Source organism: Coregonus clupeaformis, chromosome 3 (genome assembly GCF_020615455.1).
Source record: "Coregonus clupeaformis isolate EN_2021a chromosome 3, ASM2061545v1, whole genome shotgun sequence".
NCBI lineage: Eukaryota > Metazoa > Chordata > Actinopteri > Salmoniformes > Salmonidae > Coregonus > Coregonus clupeaformis.
The window spans coordinates 27,031,995-27,043,687 of NC_059194.1; the positions used below are offsets into that span (position 1 = coordinate 27,031,995).

At 45.3% G+C, this 11,693-nt stretch overlaps 1 protein-coding gene across 13 annotated transcripts in view; it reads left to right on the forward strand.

The window, feature by feature from the left end:
• The window catches only part of LOC121543180 (ensconsin), a 44,184-nt gene that overhangs the window by 29,130 nt on the left and 3,361 nt on the right, over nucleotides 1-11,693 (forward strand). For all 13 annotated transcript variants that reach the window (XM_041852891.2, XM_041852907.2, XM_041852943.2 and 10 more), the window contains 10 exons: nucleotides 7,894-8,060; nucleotides 8,192-8,481; nucleotides 9,466-9,592; nucleotides 9,670-9,850; nucleotides 9,932-10,036; nucleotides 10,302-10,349; nucleotides 10,500-10,569; nucleotides 10,692-10,881; nucleotides 11,019-11,302; nucleotides 11,457-11,693. The exon at nucleotides 11,457-11,693 is cut by the window's right edge and continues 3,361 nt beyond it. In XM_041852891.2, coding sequence (XP_041708825.2) covers nucleotides 7,894-8,060; nucleotides 8,192-8,481; nucleotides 9,466-9,592; nucleotides 9,670-9,850; nucleotides 9,932-10,036; nucleotides 10,302-10,349; nucleotides 10,500-10,569; nucleotides 10,692-10,881; nucleotides 11,019-11,302; nucleotides 11,457-11,464 — 1,470 coding nt within the window. In that variant the 3' untranslated portion in view covers nucleotides 11,465-11,693. The remainder of the gene's footprint in view (nucleotides 1-7,893; nucleotides 8,061-8,191; nucleotides 8,482-9,465; nucleotides 9,593-9,669; nucleotides 9,851-9,931; nucleotides 10,037-10,301; nucleotides 10,350-10,499; nucleotides 10,570-10,691; nucleotides 10,882-11,018; nucleotides 11,303-11,456) is intronic.

The following is an 11,693-nucleotide window of genomic DNA, read 5'->3' on the forward strand; positions in this document are numbered from 1 at the left end:
GAAAAAAAAAATAGAACTGTTTGGCCATAATGACCATCATTATGTTTGGAGGAAAAAGGGAAATGCTTGCAAGCTGAAGAACACCATCCCAACTGTGAAGCACGGGGGTGACAGCATCATGCTGTGGAGGTGCTTTGCTGCAGGAGGGACTGGTGCACTTCACAAAATAGATGGCATCATGACGAAGGGAAATTATGGGGATATATTGAAGCAACATCTCAAGACATCAGTCAGGAAGTTAAAGCTTGGTCGCAAATGGGTCTTCCAAATGGACAATGACCCCAAGTATACTTCCAAAGTTGTGGCAAAATGGCTTAAGGACAGCAAATTCAAGGTATTGGAGTGGCCATCACAAAGCCCTGACCTCAATCCTATAGAACATTTGTGGGCAGAACTGAAAAAGCATGTGCGAGCAAGGAGGCCTACAAACCTGACTCAGTTACACCAGCTCTGTCAGGAGAAATGGGCCAAAATTCACCCAACTTATTGTGGGAATCGTGTGGAAGGCTACCCGACGCGTTTGACCCAAGTTAAACAATTTAAAGGCAATGCTACCAAATACTAATTGAGTGTACAGTGGGGAAAAAAAGTATTTAGTCAGCCACCAATTGTGCATGTTCTCCCACTTAAAAAGATGAGAGGCCTGTAATTTTCATCATATGTACACATCAACTATGACAGACAAATTGAGGGAAAAAAATCCAGAAAATCACATTGTAGGATTTTTAATGAATTTATTTGGAAATTATGGTGGAAAATAAGTATTTGGTCACCTACAAACAAGCAAGATTTCTGGCTCTCACAGACCTGTAACTTCTTCTTTAAGAGGCTCCTCTGTCCTCCACTCGTTACCTGTATTAATGGCACCTGTTTGAACTTGTTATCAGTATAAAAGACACCTGTCCACAACCTCAAACAGCCACACTCCAAACTCCACTATGGCCAAGACCAAAGAGCTGTCAAAGGACACCAGAAACAAAATTGTAGACCTGCACCAGGCTGGGAAGACTGAATCTGCAATAGGTAAGCAGCTAGATTTGAAGAAATCAACTGTGGGAGCAATTATTAGGAAATGTAAGACATACAAGACCACTGATCTCCCTCGATCTGGGGCTCCACGCAAGATCTCACCCCGTGGGGTCAAAATGATCACAAGAACGGTGAGCAAAAATCCCAGAACCACACGGGGGGACCAAGTGAATGACCTGCAGAGAGCTGGGACCAAAGTAACAAAGCCTACCATCAGTAACACACTACGCCGCCAGGGACTCAAATACTGCAGTGCAAGACATGTCCCCCTGCTTAAGCCAGTACATGTCCAGGCCCGTCTGAAGTTTGCTAGAGTGCATTTGGATGATCCAGAAGAGGATTGGGAGAATGTCATATGGTCAGATGAAACCAAAATATAACTTTTTGGTAAAAACTCAACTTGTCGTGTTTGGAGGACAAAGAATGCTGAGTTGCATCCAAAGAACACCATACCTACTGTGAAGCATGGGGGTGGAAACATCATGCTTTGGGGCTGTTTTTCTGCAAAGGGACCAGGACGACTGATCCGTGTAAAGGAAAGAATGAATGGGGCCATGTATCGTGAGATTTTGAGTGAAAACCTCCTTCCATCAGCAAGGGCATTGAAGATGAAACGTGGCTGGGTCTTTCAGCATGACAATGATCCCAAACACACCGCCCAGGCAACGAAGGAGTGGCTTCGTAAGAAGCATTTCAAGGTCCTGGAGTGGCCTAGCCAGTCTCCAGATCTCAACCCCATAGAAAATCTTTGGAGGGAGTTGAAAGTCTGTGTTGCCCAGCGACAGCCCCAAAACATCACTGCTCTAGAGGAGATCTGCATGGAGAAATGGGCCAAAATACCAGCAACAGTGTGTGTGAACCTTGTGAAGACTTACAGAAAACGTTTGACCCGTGTCATTGCCAACAAAGGGTATATAACAAAGTATTGAGAAACTTTTGTTATTGACCAAATACTTATTTTCCACCATAATTTGCAAATAAATTCATTAAAAATCCTACAATGTGATTTTCTGGAGAAAAAAAAATTCTCATTTTGTCTGTCATAGTTGACGTGTACCTATGATGAAAATTACAGGCCTCTCTCATCTTTTTAAGTGGGAGAACTTGCACAATTGGTGGCTGACTAAATACTATTTTTCCCCACTGTATGTAAACTTCTGACCCACTGGGAATGTGATGAAAGAAATAAAAGCTGAAGTAAACCATTCTCTACTATTATTCTGACATTTCACATTCTTAAAATAAAGTGGTGATCCTAACTGACCTAAAACAGGGAATTTTTACAAGGATTAAATGTCAGGAATTGTGAACAACTGAGTTTAAATGTATTTGGCTAAGGTGCATGTAAACTTTCAACTTCAACTGTATACACCTGTTCTGAAAGGCCCAGAGTCTGCAACACCACTAAGCAAGGGGCACCACCAAGGAAGCGGCACCATGAAGACCAAGGAGCTCTCCAAACAGGTCAGGGACAAAGTTGTGGAGAAGTACAGATCAGAGTTGGGTTATAAAAAATTATCCGTAACTTTGAACATAACACGGAGCACCATTAAATCCATTATTAAAATGTTTTAAAGAATATGGCACCACAACAAACCTACCGAGAGGGCTGCCCACCAAAACCCACGGACCTGGCAAGGAGGGCATTAATCAGAGAGGCAACAAAGAGACCAAAGATAACCCTGAAGGAGCTGCAAAGCTCCACAGTGGAGATTGGAGTATCTGTCCATAGGACCACTTTAAGCCATACACTCCACAGAGCTGGGCTTTACGGAAGAGTGGGCAGAAAAAAGCCATTGTTAAAAGAAAGAAATAAGCAAACTTGTTTGGTGTTCCCCAAAAGGCATGTGGAAGAAGGTACTCTGGTCAGATGAGTCTTCAAATAGCCACCCTTTGCCTTGATGACAGCTTTGCACACTATTGGCATTCTCACAACCAGCTTCACCTGGAATGCTTTTCCAACAGTCTTGAAGGAGTTCCCACATATGCTGAGCACTTGTTGGCTGCTTTTCCTTCACTCTGCGGTCAGACTCATCCCAAACCATCTCAACTTGGTTGAGGTCGGGGGATTGCGGAGGCCAGGTCATCTGATGCAGCACTCCATCACTCTCCTTCTTGGTAAAATAGCCCTTACACAGCCTGGAGGTGTGTTGGGTCATTGTCCTGTTGAAAAACAAATGATAGTCCCTTCTAAGCCCAAACCAGATGGGATGGCGTATCGCTGCAGTATGCTGTGGTAGCCATGCTGGTTAAGTGTGCCTTGAATTCTAACTAAATCACAGACAGTGTCACCAGCAATGCATTCCCACACCATAACACCACCTCCTACATGCTTTATGGTGGGAAATATACATGCGGAGATCATCCGTTCACCCACACCGCGTCTCACAAAGACATGGCGTCTCACAAAGACACAGCGGTTTAACCAATAATCTCCATTTTGGACTCCAGACCAAAGGGCAAATTTCCACCGGTCTTATATCCATTGCTCGTGTTTCTTGGGCCAAGCAAGTCTCTTCCTTTTTATTGGTGTCCTTTTATTAGTGGTTTCTTTTCAGCAATTCGACCATGAAGGCCTGATTCACACAGTCTCCTCTGAACAATTGATATTGAGATGTGTCTTTAACTTTAACTCTGAAGTATTTATTTGGGCTGCAATTTGAGGCTGGTAACTCTAATGAACTTATCCTCTGCAGCAGAGGTAACTCTGGGTCTTCTATTCCTGTGGTGGTCCTCATGAGAGCCAGTTTCATCATAGCGCTTGATGGTTTTTGCGACTGCAGTTGAAGAAACTTTCAAAGTTCTTGAAATGTTCCGTATTGACTGGCCTTCATGTCTTAAAGTAATGATGGACTGTCGTTTCTGCCATAATATGGACTTGGTCTTATAAAATTAGGCTATCTTCTGTATACCACCCCTACCTTGTCACAACACAACTGATTGGCTCAAACACATTAAGAAGGAAATAAACACACTTGTTAATTAAAATGCATTCCAGGTGACTACCTCCATGAAGATGGTTGAGAGAATGCAAAGAGTGTGCAAAGCTGTCAAGGCAAAGGGTGGCTACTTTGAAGAATCTCAAATATATAATATATATTGATTTGTTTTTATTACATTTTTGGTTAATACATGAGTCCATATGTTATTTCATAGTTTTGATGTCTTCTCTATTATTCTACAATGTAGAAAATAGTAAAAATTAAGAAAACCCCTTTTAATGAGTAGGTGTGTCCAAACTTTTGACTGGTACTGTATATATATATATATATATATATATATATATATATATATATATATATATATATATATATATATATATATATATATATATATATATTTTTTTTTTACTAAGTTACAGTTCATAGAAGGAAATCAGTCAATTGAAATCAATTCATTAGGCCCTAATCTATGGATTTCACATGACTGGGCAGGGGCGCAGCCACTTGGGAGCTCGGTCCACCTACTCGGGAGCCAGGACCAGACAATCAGAATGAGTTTTTCCCCGGAAAAGGGCTTTATTACAGACAGAAATAATCCTCAGCATCCCCCCTCCTCAGGCAATCCCGCAGGTAAAGAAGCCGGATGTGGAGGTCCTGGGCTGGTGTGGTTACACATGGTGTGCAGTTATGAGGCGGTTTGGACGTACTTCCAAACTCTCTAAAATGATGTTGGAGGCGGCTTATGGTTGAGAAATAAACATTACATTCTCTTGCAACAGCTCTGTTAGACATTCCTGCAGTCGTCATGCCAATTGAATGCCCCTCAAAACTTGAGACATCTGTGGCATTGTATTGTGTGACAAAACTGCACATTTTAGAATGGCCTTTTAATTTTCCCCAGCACAAGGTGCACCTGTGTAATGATGGTGCTGTTTAATCAGCTTCTTGATATGCTACACCTGTCAGGTAGATGGATTATCTTGGCAAAGGTGAGATGCTCACTAACGGGGATGTAAACAAATTTGTGCACACAATTTGAAAGCAATAAGCTTTTTGTGCGTATGGAACATTTCTGGGAACTTTTACAGTATTTCAGCTCATGGAAAATGGGAACAACACTTTACATGTTGCATTTATATTTTTGTTCTGTGTGTATATGTACGTGAGGCACCATTTTCTCAAACTAGACACTATAATGTATTTGTCCTCTTGCTCAGTTGTGCACCGGGGCCTCCCACTCCTCTTTCTGTTCTGGTTAGAGCCGGTTTGCGCTGTTCTGTGAAGGGAGTAGTACACGGCGTTGTACGAGATCTTCAGTTTCTTGGCAATTTCTCACATGGAATAGCATTAATTTCTCAGAACAAGAATAGACTGACGAGTTTCAGAAGAAAGTTATTTGTTTCTGGCCATTTTGAGCCTGTAATCGAACCCACAATTGCTGATGCTCCAGATACTCAACTAGTCTCAAGAAGGCCAGTTTTATTGCTTCTTTAATCAGCAGAACAGTTTTCAGCTCTGCTAACATAATTGCAAAAGGGTTTTCTAATGATCAATTAGCCTTTTTAAGTGATATATCTACAGTGGGGAGAACAAGTATTTGATACACTGCTGATTTTGCAGGTTTTCCTACTTACAAAGCATGTAGAGGTCTGTAATTTTTATCATAGGTACACTTCAACTGTGCAAGACGGAATCTAAAACAAAAATCCAGAAAATCACATTGTATGATTTTTAAGTAATTCATTTGCATTTTATTGCATGACATAAGTATTTGGTACATCAGAAAAGCAGAACTTAATATTTGGTACAGAAACCTTTGTTTGCAATTACAGAGATCATACGTTTCCTGTAGGTCTTGACCAGGTTTGCACACACTGCAGCAGGGGTTTTGGCCCACTCCTTCATACAGACCTTCTCCAGATCCTTCAGGTTTCGGGGCTGTCGCTGGGCATTATGGACTTTCAGCTCCCTCCAAAGATTTTCTATTGGGTTCAGGTCTGGAGACTGGCTAGGCCACTCCAGGACCTTGAGATGCTTCTTACGGAGCCACTCCTTAGTTGCCCTGGCTGTGTGTTTCGGGTCGTTGTCATGCTGGAAGACCCAGCCACGACCCATCTTTAATGCTCTTACTGAGGGAAGGAGGTTGTTGGCCAAGATCTCGCGATACATGGCCCCATCCATCCTCACCTCAATACGGTGCAGTCGTCCTGTCCCCTTTGCAGAAAAGCATCCCCAAAGAATGATGTTTCCACCTCCATGCTTCACGGTTGGGATGGTGTTCTTGGGGTTGTACTCATCCTTCTTCTTCCGCCAAACACGGCGAGTGGAGTTTAGACCAAAAAGCTCTATTTTTGTCTCATCAGACCACATGACCTTCTCCCATTCCTCCTCTGGATCATCCAGATGGTCATTGGCAAACTTCAGACGGGCCTGGACATGCGCTGGCTTGAGCAGGAGGACCTTGTGTGCACTGCAGGATTTTAATCCATGACGGCGTAGTGTATTACTAATGGTTTTCATTCAGACTGTGGTCCCAGCTCTCTTCAGGTCATTGACCAGGTCCTGCCGTGTAGTTCTGGGCTTATCCCTCACCTTTCTCATGATCATTGATGCCCCACGAGGTGAGATCTTGCATGGAGCCCCAGACCGAGTGTGATTGACCGTCATCTTGAACTTCTTCCATTTTCTAATAATTGCGCCAACAGTTGTTGCCTTCTCACCAAGCTGCTTGCCTATTGTCCTGTAGCCCATCCCAGCCTTGTGCAGGTCTACAATTTTATCCCTGATGTCCTTACACAGCTCTCTGGTCTTGGCCATTGTGGAGAGGTTGGAGTCTGTTTGATTGAGTGTGACAGGTGTCTTTTATACAGGTAATGAGTTCAAACAGGTGCAGTTAATACAGGTAATGAGTGGAGAACAGGAGGGCTTCTTAAAGAAAAACTAACAGGTCTGTGAGAGCTGGAATTCTTACTGGTTGGTAGGTGATCAAATACTTATGTCATGCAATAAAATGCAAATTAATTACTTAAAAATCATACAATGTGATTTTCTGGATTTTTGTTTTAGATTCCGTCTCTCACAGTTGAAGTGTACCTTTGATAAAAATTACAGACCTCTACATGCTTTGTAAGTAGGAAACCCTGCAAAATCGGCAGTGTATCAAATACTTGTTCTCCCCACTGTATATCACACACACACACCTCTCCTGAGTTTGGCGTGTGTCCCTCTGTGGTGCCAGGTGGATGACCTTGCTGTGCCCGTCAGCATGCTTTCTGACCCCGCTCATGGCACGTGGTCTTTTAAAAATAGATGTATTTGAATCAGACAGGCCCACATGGTAACCTTCACTGTGACTGTCAGTGCTGTGATTTTATTTAAAGCCTGCTGTGTGCTGCAGTGGGGGGTACTCTGAGACCACATGGAAGACTGTCTGTCTGTGTCATGGATCAGGTGGTATCTGGTCACTCCATGTTATTGATCCACTTCTGGTGTTTCACTGTATTCTAATGAGGGATTGCAGTTTTAGTGTTGGGGTGCCATTATGTGCTTAACGTGTGAACAAATACATGACAGGGATTTTTTGGCCATTGAAATACTTGGGCGGGCCGCCTAAGCGTTCTGTCAGGCTGACTAATTCCAGTGTTTTTAATTGTAAAAAAAAATTGGGATGCAATAAATGGACTAAAAGCAGATAGATTATGTACCCCCATGCCCACCACCTAAGCCCCTTTTGATCCAGATTAAAACCCTGCATGACACGAAATGAATGAAAAATGATATAGCCCACATGAAACATTTTATTTGATCTTTTTGAAATGTGTTATTTTAGGGATAGCCTAGCCGGATGACTTGCCCCGTTTGGATGATATGACATAATGGACTGAATTGTCCCTCTTCTCTGTCTCTCTTTGTGGAACGACAGAAGGAGAAAAGGTTCTCGTCGCCCGGAACGAAACGCCCCGCCTCGCCCTCCAACATCGCGGGACGCCACCGCTCGCCCTCCCCCGCCTCCCTCCCCGCCAGCAAGAGAACCCCCTCCCCCGCTCCCCTCCCCGCCAGCAAGAGAACCCCCTCCCCCAGTGCAGCAAAGTAAGACACCACATCTCTCGCTCAGAAAAACAATATTCAATATTTCCTGTGTTTAATTGTGTACTGTTGAAATTGCTTAGCTGTGTTGGATAATTTATAAAACCGTCAGAAATCTTGTCTCCCCTTTACAGGCAAAGCCCCCGTAACCGTCCCCCGTCACCCGGGGGTATCAAACATCGCCCCTCATCCCCTCAGTTTAGCTCAGCCAAGCCCCAGCCCACCTCGGCCAAACCTCCACCCATCCAGAGACCGGCCCTTGCCCCCACCGGCCCCCCCACCCTGCGTAAGAGGGACTCCAAGCCAAAGGACCTGTATCCCGTCCAGCCTGTGGCGCCCCAGTCCCCAGAGGCCCCCCAGACCAGCACAACACCCACCCCTACTCATACCACCTCCAGTAAGACCAAAGATAAAGACAAGGACGGTGAGTGAAGAGGACCTCCAACCTCACATACGTCAACCTCCCTGAGATCACCTTTCTCTCTGGGCTGAGTTAGCTATTTCCTTCTGTTAGTACCAGTCATGACATAGGGCTAAAATCTCACTTGCATAAGGACTTTGCCGCGCTCAGATTAAGCAGGAAAAAACACCAACGGTCACATAGTCTTCAGACTCAATTCCATCTGATAATGAGAGCGAGGGCCTGTACTTTGAGTCCCTGAAGCAGTGGATTGGAAACCCTGTACTGTATTATTCAGTTCCCATAAAGAGCATCAGTTTGGCTCAGATAGAGTAGCCTCTGCTCTGTCCTCTATCCTGATGTATCTAAACGATCTATGGCTTAATTCCTTAGTTTCACCACAGTGTGTTAGTGGGTTCCTCTGCGGTTCATTAGCAAGTGAAACTGACTTGGGAGCACAGGCAGCAGCAGAAACGTAGTGTGTAGCTAGCTGTAGATTCTCTGTGGACCAGCACAGCCATTAACTCCCTCCCATCTGTAGTTACATCCTGTTAGCCCTAGAGATGTCTAGTGCTCCCTGCTGGTGAGAGTCCTGTACTACTAGTGTAGAACTCATTAGGAGATGGTTAATGGATAGTGTGTGTGCTGCAGGGACTCAATGCTATCAATAGGACTCGGTCTGCAGTAGGAGACACAGAGAGCTCTTTATGACCAGCAGCCACAGAGACTGTCATTTGAAATCGTTTCCCACACTTTGTTTCTCTCTTGCTCCCTTCTTTCTCTCTATATTTTTCATTGATCTCCCTCTCTCAACCTATAGTTCTCATTCTCCTCTCAATGTGCTCTATAGTAGTTGAGTTGTATATGGAGTGTTTGGTGCTATCCTGTATCTTGTTGGCTATGCCTTGAAACTTGGTTATTATGTCTTAACTTAGGTATTTAGTGAACCAATATATTAGCTTAGATTGGTCAAACTAAACTCCTGAGTGTCTCCTCTCTGGCTCTCAGACAAGTCCATGGCAGGCACCAACTCAGCTGCAGAGGCCGCCATGATCCTGGCCGAGAACCGTCGTCTGGCGAGGGAGAAGAAGGAGAGAGAGGAGGCACTCCGAGTACTACGGGAGGAGGAGGAGAAGTGAGGAACCAGACGATGCTACTATAATCTCTCTCTCTGTGGGGTGAAATTGACCGACCTTATCTTGTTATCTACAGGCTGAGGAAGGAGGAGGAGAAACGCTTGGCCGAGGAGGCTCGATTGAAACGCCTGGAGGAGGAGAAGAGGCTGGCGGAGGAGAGGAAGAAGAAAGAGGAAGAGGACGCTCTTATGGCGGAGGAAGACAGAGAAAGACTGGAGGTAGAGGAGGCCGTGAGACAGGCTGAGCTACAGAAAGAGGTACAGACAAATACATTTTTACAGTCTTGTGTTGATGGTCTAATTGCTTGTGTGATTGACAACCTGTTTGTCCAATTGCAGCGTGAAGAGGCGGAGGCACAGGCTGCAATTGAGGCAGAGAAGGTCCGCATTGAGAGAGAGAGGGTCATGGCCCAGAACCAACAGGAACGCATGGAGAGGAAGAAGGTGGGTGAAGAATCACCATTTCAGCTTATCATACACACTGCATACATTCACTATGTTCTCAGTAACATGTTCATCATACACATCCAGTATGCACACTCAGTGAAAATACCCCCTACATCCACTCCCTATATACCAACACTTGAATTTTTAAAGCAGTCCAATCAAATCGACCATGTCATTAACTTGTACTACATTGAGTTTGTCTGCAGGGTGTAATTTGCCAGCATTCTTGACATGAACCTTCCTGTCGCTCTTTAACTTGTAGCGAATTGAGGAGATCATGAAGAGAACCAGAAAAGGGGACCAAGAAAAAGTGAGTTCACATTTCTCAAGAAATCCCATGGCAACAGGGATTTCTCCAATACTTAGTCAGTCACCTTGGATAAGAACACCCAGTAGTCCTTGCACATACTTGTTGATAGATATTTTACCTTGTACATATTTTGACCTGTGTCCTGTGTAGAGAGATTATGATGAGAAAGACATGCAGGATGAGGAGGGAGACGAGGAGGGTGACGAAGAAGAAACCAAGGGTAATTGTCCACCATCCGTGTGTGTACACTGTGTGAATGGCCTGTCTGTTTGCACGGACACCACTCCCTCTGTGTGCGTGTGCAAATTGAGTCATCTGCCATCTGCTTGTTTGTCTCCGCAGACGACGAGTCAGCCCGGACCGGAGATGTCGCCATGGAGATGGACGGCATGGACGAGGAGGGGCGTGGCCTGACCCGCAGCGAGCCAATGGGAGAGCGTAGGGAGCCGCTGGGCAGCGTGAACTGGAAGCCAGAGGCGGACGACAAGGAGAACAACAACGGAACCAGCGCTGAGGAGCCCCTGGCTGTTAGGTATGGCACAACCACACACACTCCCAAATACTTGAAGCACAATGTCATTGATATAGGACTATTTTGGCTATAGGCGTCTCTCATTCACTTACTCATTCAATGCCTTCCTTATACTCTGACTGGCTCTCTCGCTCCAGTCCAGTGCCTAAGGGTCGTCTGGTAGAAGGCTCAGAGTTCCTGAATGAGGACTCTAACAAGCTGGCCCCGGGGCTCAACGGTAAGCCTGGCCCCTGGAGCTTCGAGGAGCTCATTGACCTGGGCGTCAACTCCAAGGGCCGGCCCCTCATCGATGCAGAGGGCCGCAACCAGGGCCTCATCGACTGTGACGGGGGACCCGAGGGGCCCAGGGTGGCCTTCGAGGACAAGGGCACCCCCGTGGCCACCCTCCACCCCTCCTGCCAGCCTATCGAAGCCCTGTCAGGTGAGAGAAAAGTACTTTGGCAACTAAACTGTTTGTATAGTTGATTTACTGTTACTGTACTGCACATGTTGTATAGAAAAGTAAATAGCTTTGTGTATATCCTATAGTCAGTTACACATTTGTTCTCTCTTTCCCCCTCTTTCTCTCTCTGTAGAGATGTGAGGCTGCAGCTTTCCCTCAGAGGCCTGTTCAAATTGCACTCCTGGAGTTCCTGTCCAGCTGAGCTCCAGACCAGACGCCCCCCCTCCACACACACACACACACACACAACTACCCACATACACACACCCCGCCCAGCTTCTTGTCTGGACCACCTCAGCCAGAGGAAGAGCACGGGGACACACACACACACCCTGAACGCTAGCTTTGCACCCCCCACAGGAAAATAAAA